Source organism: Papilio xuthus, unplaced genomic scaffold (assembly GCF_000836235.2).
Source record: "Papilio xuthus unplaced genomic scaffold, Pxut_1.1 DF828142.1, whole genome shotgun sequence".
NCBI classification, from domain to species: Eukaryota; Metazoa; Arthropoda; class Insecta; order Lepidoptera; family Papilionidae; genus Papilio; species Papilio xuthus.
This window is the reverse complement of record NW_013530507.1, coordinates 6,226,048-6,250,690: the sequence shown is the minus strand read 5'-3', so window position 1 is coordinate 6,250,690 and position 24,643 is coordinate 6,226,048. Positions and strand designations below refer to the sequence as shown.

The following is a 24,643-nucleotide window of genomic DNA, read 5'->3' as shown; positions in this document are numbered from 1 at the left end:
ATTTAAATATTAAATATCGTTATTTTGACTTAAGTTTTGCAAGCAATAGCCTATAACAACTACTAAACTTGTACTTTTTAATATAAGTACGCTTTTGATAACTTTACGTAATAAGTAAGTTAAAACGAACAAACGATTCATTTTAAGTTAAAAGGTCATTCATCGACAGCATTCGAACAGATGTGCTCCAGATGCGTTAGCTTCCTTTCTACGAGACGAAGAAGAGGGTTGGGAAGGGCGAGGTAACAAAAATAGATAACAAGCATTATAGAGATGAAAGATTTCTTTTAAGTTAGTAAACAGTCACTTAATGTACAAATCAAACATTTAATCTACATTAAGAGCTTCCCTTGGTAACGACTCTGAGTACGGCACACTCATAAATATATAATTATAAAAAAATCCTACTTATATTATAAATGCGAATGTTTTGATGTATGGATTGATGTTTGTTTGTAGGTCTCTCCAGTTCTAAACGGATTTAAATGAAATTTGGCATAAATGTAGAACTTGTAAAAACACATAAGCTAAAAATTATGTTTTTATAACACGTTGACGGAGACACGGGCGAACACCTAGTGTTATATTATTAAGACTTGGAAATAAAACCATATTATCATTAACAAAATTATCTCAATGTGTAAAAACATCTCGTGTCTTCAAACCTTGAACTGTGATGATAAAAAAAACGTTAATATAATATATCGAATGCAATTTGGCGAGAGAATAGAGTCACGTTCACAAAGGAAATTAAGCTATTATACTCTAACGATATGGTAATATTGATTGAATTCAATAATAAACTTAAGGATACGTTCAGAATTAAATAGGAGATTTTTCTATATGTTATTTTAAAGTTAATTAAAACTAACTATAAATTTTAATATTGAAAATTTTGTATAAAATCGTATGCCATAGAAATAATACGACTTAAGATCATTCAAGAAGCGAGCGTACCGTTTCCTTAAAGGCCGGTAACGCATCAGCTCCTCTAGTGTTGCAGATGTCCGTGGGTGTCGTTGATCACCTCGGTGTTCCCGTCGCTTGTTTTCTTTTCTCTTATATAAAAATTTTGCTTTAGTAAGTTTTAGCTTTAGTATCGTTACTGACATTTCCGATACAAAAATTTTAGTTATTGTCTATTAAAATCTTTAAAATCACATTCTTTAAAATCTTATTAATACTATAAATGCGAATGTTTGGATGAATGTATGAATGGATGGATGTTTGTTAGAAGGTATCTCCCGAACTTTGGCATAGATGTAGAACATAGCTTGAAAGAACTGGCTACTAATTAGGTTTTTTTTGTTCCGCGCGGACAGAGTCGCGGGCTACAGCTAGTACTTTATTATATAATACTTAATAGAATTAATAGCGATCTATTAAAAGGCCACTATTATGAAAATAAATCAAGTCAAAATTCTGTTTTTTTTTAAACATACTAGTCTTTGATATGGACGAATTGGGTAGTAATTCTTAGAAATATAATCGTTGTTAGTGTGTAGTCATCTTTATGTGTAAGTGTACGTTAGTCCGGTGCAGGCGGTGCCGCGGCGGGCACGCGCGAGATGAAATATTTGATGGTGCTGTTGTGTTGTGCTTTTGATATAGGATATGGAAGGATCGCTAGTGATTTTGTGAGTTGATTGTGTTCTTTTTTAAATATTAATTTTGCCTGATTTAATTTTTTTCTTTGCGATGCTAGATTTTTAATTGCAGTAAACATTTTATCTCTAATTATCTATAAGTTTTTACAAATAAACTGGACATCATCGGGTACTACCATTATGACAAAATAAATAAGACTGTATATGTTTTGCTACTCAGGTAAAACGGCAGCTATATAGATGTTTTATAACCGAAATTATTAGCTACTAGCCGACGCCCGCGACTAAGTCCGCACTGGATTTTTTTTTAATTATTAGTCTTTGTTATTCTTATGTTCTACATCTATGCCATATTTCAGCGAGATCCATGCAGCCGTTCTTCAGATGTCTTCTCACATCCATCCATCTAAACTTTCGCATTTATAATATTAAAATCTGGATGACTTTTTTTTTAATTGTGTTTTTTGGAAATTATATTTATAATAAGTACGAATTACTAATAAAATGATGAAATATGAATAATATTTTTCGATCTTACCGATAGAAAAAGTTAAGTTTATGTTTAAGTTGATTATCGATAAAATACGAATAAAATGACATTTTCTAAAAATGATTCCTAGCTAGATCGATTTATCGCCCCCGAAACCCTCTATACACTAAATTTTATGAAAATCGTTGGAGCCGATTCCGAGATTCCAATTATATATATATACAAGAATTGCTCAATTAAAGATATAAGATAAGATTAAGATTTACCTTATTTTTCAGGTACTACATAAACCACCACAGTTCGCTATAATAAAACCTCAGCTTAAAAATGAAATCACAATAAATATAATTATACATTTAGATAAAGTTATAACAGATAGACTTATCAAAGAATACGGCGCGAAGACTCGAAAGAAATTAAAAATAATATCGAACAATATACTCAAAGATGTGGAGAATTTCTTCCGTCATCCGAGTCTGAATCAAAATATTAAATTCAAATTAAAAGATACGAGGTTTTTAAAGAATAATACGAAAATAGTTAAGATGGATGAAAATGGCAGCTCGTATTTGAAGAGTTACTGCGAATGGCAAGGAAAGAGGAAACTTGTTAATAATTGGTATTACTCAGTCTTACTTACTGGTCTAGATCTTTATTATCTTAGTAAGAATGGTGAAGAAGTAAGAAGAAGTACAGGTATTATTTTTCATTAAAGTTTACTAAAAAAATATTTGGAAAATTTATCGTCTGTGTTATACGAGTACTTACTCCGCTTGCCCATTGACCCAAAGTGGGTCTTGGCCTCCGACACAAGAGATCGCCAAAGTCGCATGTCTTGCGCCTTCTCCTGCCATTCCATCGCATACTTACCTAATGATATAACTGAGGATGTCCTAAATATCTAGTATAAGTATTTTCAAATATCTTAGCGGCCCAGAAATCGACGTAGTGCCCTCCCCCATACCCCGCTTCGGCCCGCTTCACCTAAACTGTTTTGCGCAGCGACTCGCTCGAAATTAAGAGTTGCCGTGATATCTGTAAATAATTACACTATGAATGTTTTTGCGGTATTTCTAATTTGATAAGAAGCAGGATTGTTTTCGTTTGTCGCTTTTATGGCTATTGCTTTGTGCCATGGGGAAAACCTAGGTATATTAAGTTCTAAAGAGGTTAAATATGTTAATTAAAAATTATGAACAAATCTAATGTCAAAAGGTTCTAATAGTATTGAAATACATACATAAAGACTTACAGACCCGTTAAATAAATATTCTTAACCATGTTGTTGCACAAACCATGAACCATATTTATTTTTAGTTACTGACTAGTTATTTCTGAAAGACGGATTTACAGTTCGATCATAAAACAAAATACGAACCTGACAAACATCTATCCTCGTGGTAGACGCACCAGTTTCTGTCCAGCCGTAGGTTTCCGAGACAAAAATCCGGATTTAAAACATATCGTCATCTCTGTATTGTCAAAGATAATGACAGGAATAACGATATATTTATACAGATTTATTTTAAAAATCAACGGCAAAATTTATCTTTATTCGACATGTCAGAAGCAACTCCCTACTTAAACATGTTAACTATAACGCAGTCAAAGTGTTCCTAGATCTAAAATAATTTCTCGTTTTCCAGGACGTGGCTATGTGGGGGGCATGTGCAGCATTAAAAACAGTTGTGCTCTGCTGGAGTGGAATTCCAAGAACATTGGATATCTTCTGGCTCATGAAATAGCCCATAGGTATTTAATATTGCATCACCGTTATTTATGACGATTATGATAAAGCTCTATGTCGAATCGATTTGACGTTACATTATATACTAGTTGTCGCCCTCGACTCCGACCGTGAGGAATTGAAAGAATCAATTAGTAGTCTATGCCTTCTTCCACACTATGTTCTATATCCATTTCAAATTTAATCCAAATCCTTTGAGCCGTTCTAAGATACCTTCTAACAAACATACATCAATGCAACTATTCGTATTTATAATATTAGTACTATACTTCGTCAGCTTTTAAACAATCTAGAATGTTTATGATATTATTTAAAATAGAATGAATTTCTTTTATAACTTAAGTGTCACACAATTACCTGAAAGCTATACAAAGTTACATAACTTTTTCTTATTCTATTACTTGTATAATACTTTGATTACAATATTAAAACCAAGAACAGTTGCTAGCTATGAAGATCAAATATAATAAACAGTAGTCTATCTCGGTCAAACAACGTTAGCCTAAACTTAAAATTAGGCGTAAGGTGACTAACCTACTTGGAATTTGCAGGAATACTTTGCAGACTTCGTATGAAAACTTATATGAAACAGACTAACATTTTATTTTGGGAATCCTGTTTGCTATTTGCCTTTTAATTTTAGAGAAATAACGTAATGTTTTTGTCTGTTTTTCTTCCTAACTCCGCTACAGTTTGGGATGGTATTATGCATATCAGTCAATAACAAAATTACAATTCCAGTCTGGGAATCAACCACGACGGTCCACCGTACAACCATTGCCGTGGACATCGACACATGATGGGCGCGAGGTACAACCCCGAGAACCATCCACGAGTATGGTCCGCCTGCAGTAAACATGCACTCAAGAGATATTTAACGTAAGTTAAATTTTGCTATTAAAAAACGAAAGGAAATTGCGGAAATTTAATTTATCATGCCAATTATTAGGCGTGTTAGAATGGATATCTTTTAGTATATTTATGTTGTGTATCAGATTAATAATTAATAATTTAATTGATAATATTATGTTTTTAGGAGCGAGAGATCCTGGTGCCTCCGCCCTGGTACAAAGAGAACATCGAGGAACTTACGATTGACTTAAATGAAACTATTGTGATATTAGTAGTATAAATAAAAATAATGTGCATTTATTCACGTGTTTTTATTACCTTATGAACCACGACCACAATGTTGTCAAAGTGTATGAACCAAAAATTTAACATCCTTAACTGGAAGCAGCGCATGAAAAGATATCGCCTTTCGCTAGCTTATCTAATGTAAATATAATCTGTATCGAATTAAAGTTGGTGAATAATCGATTTATAATTCTTTTCATTTTAGTAGCAAATAATCCATGCAATACATTTGCTAATAAAATATATCAGGCGCAATATATTTTATGGTCTATTTTACGGGCTGTGATTCTCATGTCAAACCAAATATGAACTACTACTGTGAAACCAAACATGAATTTAAAAAATTGCGATTTTGAAGACGGCGAAAAACAATTTCATAGTATAACATTACTGATTCATTAAATTCCAAACATCATTAAGTCCATGAAAGTCTGATAATATTCGTGTTAACATCGTAATGGAGGCACGATCGATACGTAACCATGACAACCGTGTCATTTTCACTGTCAATTAACAAAACACGATATGCGTTTCCTATTATTACGTTCTTTTTGTGTGAAATATAAAACACTTTCACCCAAACGCTATCCGTAACTACACAATAACAATACAACAACAATATTGTATTCGAACCACGCGTCCGTCTGTCCGTCACAAACAAAACTCCATATTAGTATGCTAGAGATGAACAAAACCGAAAGTCGATTTCGACTGTTTTAAAGCGAAAGTTAAATTTCTTAAACATAATCAAAAACGAAATTAATTAGGATTTTACACGTTATGAACATTTGGCAAATAAGTGTTAAATTTCTTCTCCAAATTATCAGTTTTCTCCTTATTTTTGTAGGCTGTATTTTTTTTATTTCGTAACTTCAAGATAAGAACTCCTTAACTAATTAACCCTCACTTATTATACATTATAAATGCGAATGTTTATATTGTTTGAAGGTATCCAGATCGGCTGTACGGATCTCGATTAAAATTGGCATATAGAACATAGTCTGGTAGACCACATAGGCTAATAATTATAGTTCTTTCAATTCCGCGCGGACAGAATCGCGGTCGACAGCTAGTAATCAATGAATTTCACTATTTTCTTCATCTATTAGTGTAAATTAAATGAACCTCTATACTTTTATACGCCTAAAAGAATCTATTGTCAAATAACACAAATTACGTACATCACTAACTGACCTAGAGACCTAAACAGTTAAAACAAAGGACTACAGTTAACGCTGTAAATTGGTTTTACTTAACATAGTTAACACATTACAACTAACTGCACTGTGTCATGGGTCAACAAGCTTTGACCACAGACAAGTAAACGAACTTACGATAAAACTGTCTATATGTTTTCTTTCTGCAATGTATAAAAGTATTAGCGGAATGAACGAAGCGGAAACATAATTAGTAGCCTATGTGTTCTTCCAGATTAAATTCTATATGTATGCCAAATTCCATCAAGATCCGGTCAGGATTTTGAGAAACCGCTTTGGAGAAACCTTAAAACAAACATCCATCCATCTAAACATTCGCGTATATAATAAAAGTAAGATAGAAAGACTCGTGAGCATAAATGAGTTTAAAGATCATTTTCTTTCGTCCTAATCTATTATTCTACCAGTTTTTCCTTTTTTACACATGGCAATGCATTTGAAAACCTCCTTTGTCAGTTAAAAATTGTCCATTGCGGTTTCCATTGCCGATATTTAAAATCAAATTATTTAAAAAAAGATAACAATATTTTTTTACTTGCTTCGACAAAGGAAATACATCGTAAAAGAATAAGAACGTCGTCAAAATAAATTACTACTAAACGACATAAGCCTTTAACGTATTACAATATAGAAATTAAACGGCAATAATTAAACAGCAGAACGATTTATTTAAAATGTATCCAGCAAAGACTATCGAAGCGTTACACAGCGAATGCTCCAGATTTATTAGCGTGAAGATTTAACGCCCTTTCTCTTTTTTACTTTCCGTAATTTCGCGAACAATACGACCGAATGTCGGACTGTGGAGAAAGGCTTAGAACAATGGACACATAAGAGTACTAACCAGTATTAACATGTTTCTTAACAATAGTTATATGTTGCGTTAATTTTTTAATTGATTATTAGGCAATGGAATTAGTTAAGATTGGCCACCCGGTGAAACGAGCGGCATAGAGTCGCACTATAAGTTAGTTGTAATAATGCTACAAGCATTTTTTCAGAAAAAAGTATATAAATACACACGCTTAGAGATAGAGATATACAGTTTCCGTTGTATCAAAATTTAGGAGCATCATATGTGTGTACAGACGGCCAGGTTCCATCCACACCACCTGGCTGGCATTCCACAACGGTGCGATTCTCGCGCAATTTCTTGCCTCGCACAGTCGCATTGTGGAACGGTCTGTCCTCGGCGGTATTTCCAAATCGACTTAGGGACTTTCAAGAAGCGAGCATACCATGTCCTTAAAGGCCGGCAACGCATCTGCAGTTCCTCTGGCGTTGCAGATGTCCGTGGGTGTCGTTGATCACCCCAGTTTTTCCGCCGCTCGTTTGCCCTCTTCTCTTATTTAAAAAAAGTGTGTGCGGGCGGCACAGGACCGGCCATTGTGGCAATCGATGGGGGAGGCTTACGTCCAGCAGTGGATAAATTTAGGCTGATTATGATGATAATGATATGTGCCGGAACAAACAAAAGATACATTTGCCTTAAAATAATCAGATTAAAAATTTACAATAGCAATGGCTACTCTACGTTGTTACTGTTCCTTGAGTGATTTACGCGTTCAGTACAAATCTATACGGAACTTATTTTCACTGTTTCTCTCATTTTCATAATAAGAACATACGTTTGCAAAAGCACGTATTAAACTATGTGAAGACCAAAGAAAGTACTCGACAAAACCGTAATATAATATTTTCTTTTGTTATTTAAAATTAAACAAACATTATGGTTATTGATGAACTCAAATCTCTAATTGTTTGAATTTCGATTATCGTTATTTTTATAAGACATCGATTTTTGTTATTAATTTAATAAACATCAGCCTATACTATTAAAAAAGCTGTATAGAAGTTTGGTATGCATTTATAATCTTACTTCTTACTAATATTATAAATTCGAATGTTTGAATGGATGGATGTTTGTTTGAAGGTATATCCAGATGGGCTGAACGGCCCTCGCTGAAATTTGGCGTAGTTGTAGAGCACAGTCTGGAAGAACGCATAGGCTCAAAAAAAAGTAAGTTAGTTACTTTTTTTGATTGCGCGGACGGGATCGCGGGCGACATCTAGTGAGTTTATAATATTAATATAAAACATATGACGTAATAAAATATATTTGCTAAAATACTTCCTTGACGAATAATTTGACTATTTAAGATAATTTTCTTATTTAATGTTTGATTAAAATATTTTATTACTATTTTTAAATTTATTTATTGTGCAATATCAAACGAAAGTAGAAATGATAATATTAAGCGTGTTAAATGAGTTTGCATTGCCAGTTTCAGCTCGCAATACTATAGTGTTGTTCCTGTGTTACATTTAAATATATCGATGTTTTTATTCATATAGAGATGTGAGGTAACTAGAATTGCTACGAGTAAATAATAATATAATTGGAGAGGAACTTAAGCTATATTTTAGTTATATTCATGAAAATTTGCTCTACAATTTAAATTACTTAAATATCATATTGTCAAAAAAGATTTTTGACAAAAAAATTGTTATTGTTTCTTATATTATAAAATTATTTTCTTTTCAAACTATAGCCAAAGCTCATAAATAGTGTAATAAAGAAATAAAGCAGTTAGATTGTAAACTAATCTATCGAAATATAAAAAAAACAATATAAACCTTATAAATAAAAAGTTCTTAATCATATCGAGAAAATCCCAACACTGGTACATTCTAAGTTCGTTCTAATTCGTGTGCAACGGCCACAGTCGCTAGCCGCAACACTGGCTGAATCGACGCGGCCACGCGGTGACAGATGACAGTTAAAAGCGCGCGAAAAACATTTCGTAAAATGATTAAGATCCTATTTATTTCAAGAAAATTACAATAAATGCACAAATTATTTTTAATTTTATAAATAAAATGTGCTACAAAACAGCAACGTTATGTTAATATTAATAATTAAATTATATTTTATTGACTTTTAGTTTATGAAATTAGTTTTATGAATATCTTATTTGTAAGCATGTGAACTTAGGACGTTTTTTGTGATTAATTGAACTCATTTAAGTAGTCATGGGTTGGAGAAAAGTGATTCTTGTTGCTGTTCTGTCTTCAATACTAGATGTCAACAGCGAGGAGCTTTTCGGAAATGATGTAAGTTTCCTTTTTTTAATTTTTTTTTAAATTCCAAGACATATATTTTTCGTTAAAAAAATTAAAAAGAAAATTTGTATATGTAATATATTATATAAGTAGAATAACAATAACCTTTTTTTATTAATATAAAAAGCAAAGAATAAAATAAAAAAACAAAAACGAGGTTGCCAACACCATTAATACTACGTAGATGAAGTACATATACTTTGTCATTTTCTAAAAATAAAAAAGCCAAGTTACCGGAGATCATTTTGTACCAAATCTAACAACTTACATACATATAATCTCCAAAAACATTCAGTGTTTCAGTCAAACAAAGATGACAATCGGGAAGTTAACATTATGTTTATAATTGAATCAAATACAGTTCTATGTCCTCAGTATTTGTCGCGTTTCCGACAAACCGTTACAATTAACATCTACCATCGAATAGGCAACAAGGACATAACGTGTAATACGACTGAAAATATATAATAAATAAATAATAACAGCTTATGGTACTTAACAATGCTAATTAACTTAAATACATATTATTGAAATCACCCTTAACTTAGGGTAGGCTCCGTGCCCTTCGGTGGGGACGTATAGTGACCTGATGATGAGATGACATGTTATTGAAATAAACGAAGATTTTATATCAAAGGCACAAGTAATTTTGTAAAATAATATACTAAATTTTTAATGTCGAAAATGGATTTTAAATCGTCCTATATTATAGCGGATTTGACGGGGAAGGTGATGCTCTTTTAGACATTATTAGTAAGAATCCTTTGGCGCGAATGACGCTTTCATTAAAAAGTCAAGTGTCGGAATAAATAGTGAGGGGACATAAACGTCTACATTTTAGTAAGGCTAGTGTTGCGTCAATACACCGGCACAGTGTCAGATATTCTTCCAAGCAATAGGGAGGCCCTCTTCCGTCGATTAAAGGTAGGCAACGCATCTGTGGATATCTATGAGCAAGTCTCTTCGCTATATCGTAGTATTCAGGTGACAGCTCAATCGTTTGTCACCTTATAATATTAAAAAAATAGTAAGGTCACATTTCCTATCCAATTCAAACAATGAGTGGAATCTAGTGTTAGGTCACGCTTAAATTCTGAATGGCAACAGGGTACCTTGAACCGAGGCAGGTTCAAATGTCGCGATAGCACGCGTTATAAAATAAGTGGCCTAGATTGTTAGTAACGTTAGAGACAAACGTAATGGTCACAGGAAATTAAATACGACACAAAATTTGACTTTTTAAAATGGGTGGGTGTGTTGGAAATGTTCTGTTAGCGAATATTTTATACTTTATTTTTAAAAATCTAATTAATTTCTATATGATACAGTAAGCGTCGGTGGCTCAGGGGCTTAAGCACTGGACTTGTAATCCGCAGGTCCTCGGTTCGAATCCCGCCATGTACCAATGTGTTTTTCGATTTTCGATTTACATATGTACATTTATATGACGTTCTTACGGTGAAAGAAAACATCGTGATGCAATCTGCACATATCTGAGAAGAAATTCAAAGATATGTGTGAAGTCAACCAACCCGCACTTGGCCAGCGTGGTTGACTATGGCCTAATCATCCTTAACTTAGGGTAGGCTCCGAGCCCCTCAGTGGGGACATATAGTGAGCTGATAATGATGAAGCAGTAATCTAGGGTTTCTGAGCATTAATCTCCGCTTAAAACATATTGTTCTCTGTACTTTTTCAAAGATGAAAGAGGGAGAAGACGATATGTTTTACAGAGATTTGGATGTCAGAAACCCACGGTAAATTATGTTAAGTGTAAAAATGTTAATTATGCTTAAATCAATGTTGTCCTAGATATTTTGCAGATAATATCTGAATGTGAACAGTCAAATTTTATTCTTAAAAATATTAACTTGATTTTGCGTAAGCTCTCAATTGAATATAAATATTAAAAATAATGAAACTATATTGAAATTCAGTATAAATTGTATTCATTTAAATTGCAAAACGAACTTTTAATAATAAAGAAATAAAAAATCGACTAAAACAGAAATAACACTCGATTTAAATTCTCCTAATTATTCCAACAATAACTATTTCTCATAAAACTGACAATGAACTCTTTAAAGAAGTTTACCACATCAATGAACGTAATAAAATTCAATTACATATTCAGTCAAAGCAACAAAACTTTACACGGCTTTTAATAATAGAAGTCATTTCTTGATATACATCTTTTTCAGACTGAATTTGCGCAAGCCGTTGTCTTTGAAAGTTAACGCAATGTACTGGGAACTTGCAGATTCGTTCGTGTTGCGCATTCGTGAGATATGGTAGCGTGGGTTCTTCTCCCATTGACGAATGAAGATGATAAAAGAAATCATAGGAGAGGCTTAGTAATCGTATTCAGAACAAAGAGAACCAACAAAAGGATATCATGTTCTTAAATACCAACTAACTTATTGGTACGATTTGTAAGAAGTAAACATACCTCGTTCTCAACGCATTTGTAGTTCCTTTGGTGTTGCACAAGTCCTCGAAAATCGCTGAACTTTTTAGCTAAGAGTTTCACTGCTCGTTTGTGTAGTAAGCAACTTACATATATTTAAAAACAAAAGATCCTACCAACTTAGCTCCTAGACTTTGTCGATAGTAATAAAATAAAAGTGTACGTATCTCATAAACCATTAAGAAAAAGCTTCAAGATTGCATGTAATTGCACAAGAGTCGTTTAAAACGGGATCGTCGCGTGAAACTATAACGGTATTTGTAACATACATGTACTTTGACAATGACGACATTCATTGTTACGTACTGGGTTATGTAATTACATATAAAAACGTAAAGTTCCAATTTCAAATCGTGATCTACTCTGAATAGATCTATTCTTTCGTAGTCACAATATGTGTCTTCAAAAATTATTACACACTAGTTTTTAAAATAAAGTTCAACAGTTTATAAATAAAGTTCAAATTGACTCTACATTTTATTTAGAAGACGTTTATATGGAAAAAGAAAGTATGGAAGATGTAGGTAGAAAGGATGTTAGGGTTTCCTGGCAATTATTCGAATTATTCTCACCTTTTAAACCTTCCCTAAACCTCCACGAACATTTCAAGACCAAGATAAGATAAATCTATTCAGCCGTTCTTGACTTTTAGCGAGACTAACGAACAGCATTTTGATTTATATATATATACATAAATCAAAATGCTCGTCGTCATTTAGCTGTCCAAAGGGGGAACGCTGCCAGTATCTTCGGGACCTTGCCTAAAGGGACTCCTTTTAATAACATATTTTAGTGAATTATTCGTTTTTTTTTTTAATATTTTATTTTATATCATAGATTTAAGACTATATGTATTATAATTATAGAAATAAGAATGAATAATAAATTCTTATATTATATATATATCCATATATATATATATATATATATCCATATATATATATATATATATATATATATATATATATATATATATATATATATATATATATATATATATATATATATATATATATATGGATATATAGATAGATAAATAGAAGATAATTAAGGGCATTAGAATATTTAAAAGATTAATAATAATTATTGATGTGACAGAAAAAGTAATAAAAACAAATTCAATCCAATAAATGCTAAGGTTGAAAAATTCCCGAACCTGTTTAAAAAGAACTGAGCTTTTAATAAAAATAAACTGTATAAAACAAATAAATTATTTTAGTCCCTTATATTTGGTGTAATTTATTGCACCATAAGTAAATTTATATAACAAAGTTAAACATAATATACTCGAATGTTTAAAAATTTGTCTCGGAAAACAGGTTTGGTTCCTTTACTGTATTAATATAAACAAAATGCAGAATTAAGTGAAGCAAATGTCAAGGTCGTTTTTACAAACAAACAAAATAACATCTTACATCTTTAAATATAAAATACTCCAACACATTCAAAGAAATTGCATAGATATTAGCAGTATTAAAGAAACAAAAAACTATTGCACAAAACATCTTACGATATCACAGGGTTTTTAAATAAAGTAAGGTCCTGTCATCTTTATCTTCCCTTCTTATTCGGCGTCCTAATTGGGGTCAACGCACTAGGTTTCGTCCTCCAGATATGTCTCAAAGTTGTACCTGTGTAGAGTTATAAAAAGCCAAGACGAGTAACTTGACGAATTCAAGTCAAAATGCCAGATCTATCAAAGCTTCAATATAAATTTTAAAGCGTCAATAGCCTAATTGTTAAGGGTACGGATTTCCGATCACGAAGTCGGGGGTTCGAATCCCGCCATTCGACTATTGTCGTAAACCATATCCTAGCACAAGCCTAGAGCTTAATTAGAATTGTAAAAGAAATATTAGTAAATTTACAAAAAAAAACTGCTAATATTTAAAAATGTTAACATTCTAAATTTAGTATTCAACTTCTGTGAAACATTCAAAGCACGTGAATCTTTACTGTAGATAAGTTTCTTGCATCCTTGTAGAGGACATTTGCATTCTTGACTAACACTATAAAGATTTTTATATGTTTGTACCAAATAAAGTCAAAAACTACTGAACAGATTTTAAACTTCTTGCGCCGTTTTATTGTTACATAATTCCTAAGTAACAAAGACTATTTTTTATTTTATTTTTAAAAATAAATGCTTGTGCGTAGTCGAAACAGGTTGCTAGTAAAATATAATATTTGACCACTAGTGTCTACATAAAAATGTTACTGCTTAATCTTGACTAACCTGGTCCAAGTTTTTATAAGGATATATTTATCGTGTAAAATGCACGTCCGCTTTGATGTAATTACTATATCGCCTCTATTACGACATTGCCTCTATTTTCCCAGTTTTTTTTTTTTTTTTTATTTTGCAATCACGTCTTGTCGAATTATAAACTTCCTTCTTAAAAAATTGTGTACATATCTTATAAAATTGAAAATAAAACGCCTGAATCAGTCTTACTTATATAAAATGCGATGATTAGTCGGCTGCATTGATCTGCGTGAAATTTGGCATAGATGTAAAACATAACCGGGAAGAACACTTAGGGCACTAATTATTTTTTTAATTCTGCAAGAACGGAGTTCATTATAAAGTAATAAAAGCCCACGACAAATAATTTATACCGGTTTTTTCAAACCATATTTCACGCTATAAATTACTTTAAAATTGAAAATCGTGATATTTCTTTGTAGTATATTTTATGTGAATGTTGGCGACAAAACAGTTTGTCCCAGTGACTCTCAAATGACTTTACACCTGACAATGGAGCGATGCTCTGATTGCGATCGCGGCTAAGCTCTTTGCATTCGCACGTAAACTCTTTTGACACTAAATTATGCAGAAATAGTCGACTGTAGTAGCTACCTGGGTTATTGCACTGTTAGATATCTAGAAAAAAAACGATGATTCAATGTTTCTTTTGGAATAATTTAACATTTTTATTTATTCATTGACTATGGCCTAGCCTAGTCGGTGAGCGTCGGTGGCTCAGGGGTTTATGCACTTGACTTGCAATCTGCAGGTCCTGGGTTCAAATCCCGCCATATACCAATGTGTTTTTCGATTTTCGATTTATATTTGTATATGTCCTTACATTAAGGAAAACATTGTGATGCAACCTGCATATATCTGATATGATGCGGGTTGGCTGGGCCCTGGGCCAGCGTGTTTGACTATGTTCTCGTCACCCCTGACTTATGGTAGGCTTGGAGCCTCTCAGTGGGGACGAATAGTGAGGTGATGTTGAATGTGCACGTGTGGTTTCTGTGGTAGCCCACAGCAGTCTGGCCACAATTGGGAAGATATTTTTTTTGGCAATTTAGTTGTCATTAATCACCATGCGTGCTCGCGTCATAATTCTATCAACGCTTGGCTGATCAAGGTAATTGTGCCAAAATGTCGTGTTTCTATTTTCATAAACGTATTATAATAATAAAAAATGTGTATCTATTCCAGAAACGTATGATCGGTGACACATTAGATACCCAATAAAGTCTAATTGAAGCTTATAATTTCAATTTTGGTATTTAAGGGTCAATAAAAAAAATTGGAATACCTTAATCCATGGCCTGCTCCTGTAAATTCAAATATGGTTGCCATAATGCATATTTCGTACATATGATGTACTTGAGTTGCTGATAACGATAAACAAATTTTAACATGTTTGTCTGTCTGTCCATAAGGCCGCGTTTGTTTCGGCTAATCTCCGAAATGGCTGGATCGATTTTGACGGGATTTTGAATCGAAAGTAACTAATGCACGCTGGGATATTATAGTTTACTTTAAAAGTCGCAAGTGGTAATTTTTAATAAAGCTACTGTTAGAAAGAAAATCCGAAACTGTGCCGGTGTACTGGCACAACACTAGCCTTACTAAAATGTCGACGTTTATATCCCCTCACTAATGATTTTGACACTTGACTTTGTAATGAAAGCGCGTCATTCGCGTCAAATGATTCTAACTAATAATGACTAAAACTATAATACTAACTGTAAAAGCAATCATTTCATCTCCACAATTCCTTCACCGTGAGACAACTGTAAAATGTTCATAAATTAACCTTTATTTAGCTGTCGTGTTGTATAAAATAATAACATCTAATTCGTGATGCCAAATTTCCCTTCATACAATGCGACGAGATGGTTGGCTGAGTAGAGAAATTACATTGAACTTCAACGCTCGTGATTTTGATAAAACTTAATTGAACACAAGACGTTAACCGTGGGTTTCTAAACCAAAGTCACTTTAAAACCAGATTGTTATTTCTGTTTAGTAGAAGATAATGAGAGCGTCGGTGGCTCAGGGGTCAAGCACTTGACTTGCGATCTGCAGGTCCTGGGTTCGAATCCCGCCATGTACCAATATCTTTTTTGATTTCCGATTTATATATGCACATTTATCCGACGTTCTTGCGGTTAAGGAAAACATTGTGATGCAACCTGCACATATCTGAGAAAAAATTCAAAGATATGTGTGAAGTCAACCAACCCGTACTGGGGCCAGCGTGGTTGACTATGGCCTAGTCACCCTTGATTTAGGGTAGGCCCGAGCCCCTCGGTGGGGACGTACAGTGAGCTGATGAGCGAAAACGATCTTATCTTTACAGAACTACTAATAAAGACAATCTATAGAATAACAAAGAAAGTAGACCGGTCACATTCAATACGTAGGCGTGTCTGACAGTACGGAGCTTACGAAACGTTCCAGCTATTAAATATTAACACCGTACTAGAACAAGTATTGCGATATTGCAAATGAATAAAACAAAAGCACACACACGACTGTATTGACGAAATGTAGATAAAAAAAAGGTTCTTGACAGACAGACGGACAGGTAACAAAGTGATCCTATAAAGGTTCCGTTTTTTTCCATTTGAGGTAAGGAACCCTGAAATAGCAACTCATGTCTTAATATTGAATGATCACACTCCTTTTGTATTTTGATTAACATAGGAGAGGCTTTTCCTTGAAATTTTCTATTGTTGAATACAGCTGGATCATTAAAAGATAACAATTTACAGACAAGCCCTAATGAAAAGAGAGAAAAGCTAAAAATGCTAATATATTTAAAGGCAAATATGTATGGATGGATGGATGTTTATTTTAAGGTGTCCAGAACGGCTCACCTGATTTTTATGAAATTTGGCACAGATGTAAAAAATAGTCTGGAAAAACACATAGGCTACGCATTAATTTATTTTTAATCCGCACAGACGAAGTTGCGGCAGATAGCTAGTCAGATATTTATAAAACGCGTAACATAAAAAGTTAAATATTATTATAAAATAAACAATATAACATCATTATAGAGATGGTATGCAAATGTTAGATGTAACGAAATTAGAAATTGCAGTAACGCCACTTTCAACGATACGCAACGATTGTTCCGAGCGAGATGAGATGGTGTGATAATTTGCATTAGCTTCCTTCCTATCGACCGATAGAAAGTATAGCGAGGCAATTGTTACAAGAGAAGACAATGTGGGATCACACGACCGTATTACCACGAGTTGGATAGAAGCTTGAAGATTACTTGAAGTAGACGAATAAAGTGGTCTTTAGTATATGTAGTTCTCATTTCAGTACGGGTAATATGACTACTCATCTTCTCAGCTAATGCTGCCTTGTTCAACTAGCCGTGGTCATGTATCTGTAACTCAGGCAAGCCATTGCTTCTACTTCATTGGTGAAAATGTTCCCTGGAGTTCTAATCTGTTCAGTATATCATGGGTGGTTTTCTACTGGTACTTTTTTTTATTTAACATTACCGATTATTTCGCCTATTTGTTCTTATTTTTTTGTATATATATATAAGAAATATTAAAAAAAAAACTGGTCCATTCTTATCTTACTAATATTATAAATGCGAATGTTTAGATGGATGTTTGTTAGAAGGTATCTCCGGAACGGTTGCACGGATCTCGGTGAAATTTTGCATAGATGTAGACTATAGTCTGGAAGAAAACATAAGCTACCAATTGAGTTTTATTTTTAATTGCCCGTGGACGGAGACGCGGGTGACAGCTAGTATTGTCATAAGTAACAAGAATAAATAGTAAATATCATAGCAATAAGGTATATTGCACATTATAGGTACAGCAATGTAATCAAATAGCGGTTACACAATTCTGATACGCGTCAGATGCTCGAGCTTACACAGATATTGTCTTTTTGCGATCAAATGCAATGGACCATAACAGATGCATAATACTGGCTGTTGTTAAAAAAACAATATTGAGTAATTTGTCAAGTAAAGTAATATTCAGGTACTAGATGTCGCTCGCAACTACGCCCGCGTGGTATTAAAATAAAATAATATTAATAGCCTATGTGTTTTCCCAGACTATGTTCTATACATAGGCCAAATTTCATCAATATCGTTCAGGCAACATCATCATCAGGAAACATCCATCCATCCATCCATCTAAACATTCGCATTTAAAATATTATATTAGTAACATTGCGTTTAATATGAAAAAGACAATTTTAAAACTTACAATGAAATGGTTGAATTTTTTGTTTCAAGCTTGTTGATATTGTCAGATGAATTTCGGATATGGCCATTTTGAGCATTTGGTCGAAATTAGAAAAAAAACATTAGAAGCGTCCTTCTTAAATAGCATAGACAAAAATTTACTTTTGTGTCTCATCCTACTTGTATAGTAAGAAAAAAAAAGTAAATATTTTCACTATTTATACTATAACATTTAACGGTATAAATTGACGACTTCCAGTATTTTGGCGTAATAGCAAATAATTATATAATGTTTTGTCTCAGTAGCTGTCAGACTAGTTTCCATTTGCAGTTAATGATTGACGGTCACCGACCCGATGGACAGACGCAACGTCTGCCTTAAGACTGTGGACACACTGACATAGACTGCGTAAGTCACGAAATGTTTGACATCCATAGACATGAAGACAGCTAATTTTGTCATAATTTAACTGATTTCTAGTTATTTACACTACGTGCATGCACATTTATCACCTTCATATCTTACTAATATTATAAATGCGTATATTTACGAGTACATGGATGTTTGTTTGAAAGTATCTCCAGAACGGCTGCACAGATCTAAATGAAATTTGGTATAGATGTAGAACATAGTTTGGAAGAACACACAAGCTTATAATAAGTTTTTTTTAATTCCTCGCGGATGGAGTTGCGGGCGACGGCTAGTATGTAAATAACTAAAAAAAATCATATAACTTATAAGTAATCAACAACTATAGATTCCAACGCTCTATAGAAGAAAAAATTAAGCATGTTAAAAAAATACTTTTGACAATGAAAATAATCTATAAAATATAAGTGAATAATGCTCACAGCGTTGTGTAAACCTACCTTTAAGCGCACATCGCATGGCGGAATGCCGCCAATGTCACGTTTCCTTGCGCTTCCGATCCTCGCACGAGATCTCATAACTGCATCTTTCAAACACACACATACACATAACTTCTTACACTGTATTAACTTAAAAAAAAATATTTCCAGTTTATTAAATAACATACTAGTTATCGCTCGCGACTCCGCCCGGGTATAGTAAAAAAAAACTTCTAAAAAATTAGTAGGCCATGTTCTACATCTCTGCCAAATTTCATCGAGATCCAATAAATATTTACCTTCTAACTAACTAAATAAATACCTTCTAACAAACATCCATCCATCCGTCCATACATCAGAGAAGACTGATAGCCATAATCTAAATATAAGTAAATAAAACGATTAACTTTTAAACTTGATCAATTAAGTTCATAAGTTCAAGTTATTATGTCATCGGCGCATTGTTTTAACAAAGTTTATAAATAAATACGTTCTCTAGCCTTGCGTTGTAAGCAAGAGGCGTCGGGTAGACAGTTATCATATCAAGGGCAATCACAAATGATGGATATAATATGCCGAGATAAATGATACTTCTTGCAAATCTTATCTCTTACTAATATTATATAAGAAAATGTTTGGATGGATAGATGTTTGTTAGAAGGTATCTCGATACAGCTGCCTGGATCTCGTTGAAATTTGCTATAGATGTGGAACACAGTCTGGAAAAACACATAGGCTACCAATTAGGATTTGTTAACTCAGCACGGACGGAGTCGGCGACAGCGTTCTAGTTTCATACGTTTAAAATATTAATTGTAGTGTAAAGATTTAAAGATGTAGTTATTCGCCAACAGTGAAATGGTATAAAATGAAAACGGAACGAAACTGAACTGAACGGAACGGTACGGAACGGAACGGAACGGAACGGAACGGAACGGAACGGAACGGAACGGAACGGAACGGAACGGAACGAAACGAAACGAAATGAAACAAAAAAATAATCAAATCTTTGCAACACGGTATTGAACACTATAACAAGTTATAACGTGTAATAAATAACAACGGATCTGTGAAATTATAATTTGTCGGTGAACAATTTGTGATTATACTTAAATCGGCAGTTTTGCATAACACCAGCACTCGGCTACACCAGTCTGTGTCGCAACGATCTACTTCGTGACTAGATTCAATCCATACAGGTATGAGTATTCATTGGATATTGAAACCATTCTATTATCATCTAACACATATATATTATTGTTCCAACCAGTCTTTCTAAGGGATTTATCCTCTTTCAGTCTCCTCCTCTGTCGATTAAAGGTAGGCAACGCATCTTCAATTGCAGACTCCTATAGGCAGCATCTTAATCTTACTAATGTTACTAATATTATAAATGCGAAAGTTTAAATGGATGGATGTTTGTTAATAAAATTTACAGAACAGCCCAACGGATCTTCATTAAATTCGGCACATGTCAAACATAGTCTGGAAGAAAACAAAGGCTATTTATTAAGTTATTTTTATTTCGCGCAGACGGACTCGCGGACGACAGCTAGTATTAAATATACTTCAAAAGTTTGAAATACTATCCAAATTGCCTTCATAATCAAGCTAAATAAAGCAAAATGTCCTTGCATTGTCTAGCACTAAGGCAATTTGTACAATCAAAAATAATTTAGGCCAAACAAAAAAGTACGTGTTTTTTAAAAAGACACATTAATAGTGACTTAAATATCACAGATATAATAAAATACATAACAAATACTAAGCGATAGGTATATTTTCATTTTTTAAAGTCGGTAGAATACCAATAAGTATTAAAAATTAAATAAAATTAAACTTAACAGTGGTAGAGACCGCTTTAACATCTTCGCACGAATCGGCCCGGCTCGGCCGGTGAAATAACACGACCACACAGATGACAGGCGTGAAGTGGAAGCAATTCCGCGTTTCGTCTGATGAGTGTGCGTGCGGAGGCCTATTTTACTCCTCTTTCCTTTCCCACCCTTTTTTTATAAAGAAATGATGGTAAGTGGAATTTCCGGATGAAAGGATGCATAGAAAGGGAAGATATTTTTTTTTATGTGCATCCTCTCCTCCGTCGATTAAAGGTAGGCAATTCATATGTAATATGACTATGGGCAACGATCAATTCGCTATTTCAGCGATTTCAGGTGGCTGCTCGCTCGTTTGCCACCTTATATAAATAAAATGTTTGACATTATTCACTGAAGAAATATCTTAAACTTTCAGATCTAGACAAATAATTATTTATGCACAATTAAAAATTATTATGTTCATATTTGTATATTTTTAAATATGGTGAAACTAATATTTTATATAAATTCACTATCAGAATAGTTCAAGCGATTATTTAGTAATGACTTAAAGATGTTAAAATTATTTTAAAGTTGTAACCGTTATATAAACTTAGCATAAATAATTGTAACAAGTTTCACAAAGCCTTCACAATTCGTAATAAAAACTACGAGTGTGGTAATAGATTAGTAAACCTATTGAAAAATATGTTAGAAATGTTACAACAAAGTTCTAAAGACGCTGAGACGTTATTTTTCCCTATCATCTTTAACAAACAGAGAAAACAATGTTTAAAACAGGGATTTTGTTCAGAAACCCACAATAATTTACATATAAAGAAAGGAGACTCTCTAAACTCTAATCTATTAAACTTATAAGTGTGTTTTTACTTTTAAAACATAATGTACAATGTTGTCATCTCTTTCCTTCTCTATGAATAAAAAGAGATGACAATAGGTTCTTCAGTTCTGTAAGTCACGATCACGAAGCCTTTTCAAGACATTGAACTTTCGCTGTCATAGCTTCTTAACTTACTCTACTAAAAATTAAATGACATTTAGGTCGAATATTGGACAGTTATAAAACACTTAACCCAAACCCAATTAACATGTGATAAAACTCAAATACGTTTAAACCAAATTTAAGTATTAACAGTTCACTGAACGTCCTTACCGAGGGGCTCGAAGCCTATTCTAAGTTAGGTAAATAGCCCATAGTCAACCACGATGGAATACTGCGGAATGGTTGACATCACACATATCTTTGAATCTCTTCTCAGATATGTGCAGCATCACGATGTTTTCCTTCACCGTAAGAAGGTCGGATAAATGTACATTTGTAAATCGAAAATCAACACACATGGCAGGATTCGAACCCAGGACCTCCAGATTATAACTCAAGTGTTTAACCCCTGAGCTACCGTCTGTAAATATAAGTATAATATACTAAAATTCATTAAAGATGCATTAAATAGAAATCTGTAATACGATTAGCAAATGGTGAAGTATCGAAATAGCTAGCGGAACGACGGGCGTTCTGCATTGTTAATATTCATGAGTTAGGGATATTGTAACCGTACTATCACTGAAATATCGCTTAATGTAAGTGAAGATACCAAAGCATTTAACCAAATTTAATTTAAACTAAAAACCAAATATGTTAAGGTATAGCTGACGTTCTTACGCTGAACAAACATATCTGTAAAGAAAGTTGAAGATGTATGTCGACTAAATCGAATTAGGCCATCGTAGTCCTAACATAGGGTAGTTTCAAGCCGGGCCGCAGACGAGAGCGAAAGCGTGCCCGTGGTCCCGTCCCGATGCGTTGGAGGAACAGAGGGGTTTAGTGGGTATGCCTCCGCTATGGAGGAGAATCCCACATAACTACCGCGTCCCCCCCGGGGCGCGGAGTATGCATAAAGCATTCCCCTCTAAAAAAAAAAAAAAAAAAAGGGTAGTTTCAAGCCCGATAGAAACGTATAAGATTTGATAAAGCGAATGAATAAAGCTTATTTATATTATGTTTTTAATATTTTAGGCTTTTTTACATCTTAATTAAATCTTAGTTTTTCTACGCAACTAACTATTAATATTGGCAGTATGAACGTGCAAAGATTTAAATTTTCATTTGAAAATTAATAAAAACAAATGGAATCCATCTGGAAACAAAATCTTTCGATCAAACAAAAAATCCAAAATCGGAGCACCAAGGGCACCAAGCGGTAACACACATAAAAACATACAGACGAATTGATAACCTCCTCCTTTTTGAATTCGGCTAAAAACTATTAAATGCGTAGAAATTTAACCTTTTAAATTATTTTACGCTATTTATAATATTATTCAAAGTGTCCTTAATCCATTTAGATATGTATCGCAACTAGTTCTCATGAACATGTCAAGACAACCTCAATTTTAAGTTTACATATATGTAAAGAGCACAAACAATTATAACTATTTATTATTATAATAAACTTTAATATCTTTATCATACTAGCTGTCGCCCGCGATTCCTTCCGTGCTACATTAAAAAAAAAACTTAGTGAGTAGCCTATGTGTTCTTACAGACTATGCTCTACATCTGTGCCAAATTTCATCAAGATCCGTTTAGCCGTTCCGGAGATATCTTCACACAAACATCCATCCATTTAAACATTCGCATTTATAATTTTAAACATTAGTATGATTACATTTTAGCAAAAGATATACATTATATAAATAAATAAGGGACTAAACTTCCTTCAACTTTATCTTATCTTATCTTATATTTTTAAATGAGCAATTCTTACATATATATATTTACATATATATTTGGAATCTCGGAATCGGCTCCAACGATTTTCATAAAATTTAGTATATAGGGGGTTTCGGGGCGATAAATCGATCTAGCTAGGAATCATTTTTAGAAAATGTCATTTTATTCGTGTTTTATCGATAATCAAGTTAAACATAAACTTAACTTTTTCTATCGGTAAGATCGAAAAATATTTTTCATATTTCATCATTTTATTAGTAATTCGTACTTAAATATAATTTCCAAAAAACACAATTTAAAAAAAAAATACCGAGCAAAGCTCGGTCATCCAGATTTTTAAACTTATGTTCGATTATTTTTCTAAACAATACAGCCTCAATATTTACATAGTACAAGAGTTAATAAAGTAGACCCGTATTATAGTTATACTAAATCAATACAAACACCTCCCTTAGTGACCAATTAATGATCGAATTCTGCGATTGGTAGTTCCTAAGTCATGCGACGTATTTACTTGACAAAAATTAATAGGTTTTTGACCCTACCCAATAAGTTTACCTTGACCAACTTCGATGTTTGCTACCGAAATAATTCTTGGAGCAATAGATAATTGGCAATTCGATTTGCAAGATATAAACATTTATAATAAAGGTGGAGTGCATACCTAGGGACATATTTTACCGTCGATTTTTACTACCGTGACAATTGTAGTCTATCATGGCAGTGGAGTTCTACGGTTTTTAAGTCATTAATTTATGTTATTACAAGCTGTCGCCTGAGACTTCATTTGTGCGGATAAAAAAAAAACTAGTAGCCTATGTGGTCTTTCAGGCTATGTTTTGCGTCTATGCCAAATTTCAGCGAGATCTATGCCGTTCTGGAGATACCTTCTAACATCCATCCATTTTTACATCCATATATTGGCAGTTATAATATTAGTAAAATACCACGAGGCATTATAATA

At 33.2% G+C, this 24,643-nt stretch overlaps 2 protein-coding genes across 2 annotated transcripts in view; both read left to right on the top strand.

The window, feature by feature from the left end:
• Positions 1-1,528: 1,528 nt before the first annotated feature.
• On the top strand, positions 1,529-4,996 carry LOC106114115 (A disintegrin and metalloproteinase with thrombospondin motifs 17). Its single transcript, XM_013307208.1, has 5 exons — positions 1,529-1,637; positions 2,376-2,793; positions 3,744-3,849; positions 4,586-4,723; positions 4,881-4,996. Exons 1-5 carry the CDS (start codon positions 1,569-1,571, stop codon positions 4,945-4,947), a joined length of 798 nt encoding a protein of 265 aa, XP_013162662.1. The 5' UTR covers positions 1,529-1,568; the 3' UTR covers positions 4,948-4,996.
• Positions 4,997-9,177: 4,181 nt separating this feature from the next.
• The window catches only part of stl (ADAMTS metallopeptidase stall), a 31,394-nt gene continuing 15,928 nt past the window's right edge, over positions 9,178-24,643 (top strand). Inside the window, exon 1 of the mRNA XM_013307734.1 lies at positions 9,178-9,312. Coding sequence (XP_013163188.1) covers positions 9,232-9,312 — 81 coding nt within the window. The 5' untranslated portion in view covers positions 9,178-9,231. The remainder of the gene's footprint in view (positions 9,313-24,643) is intronic.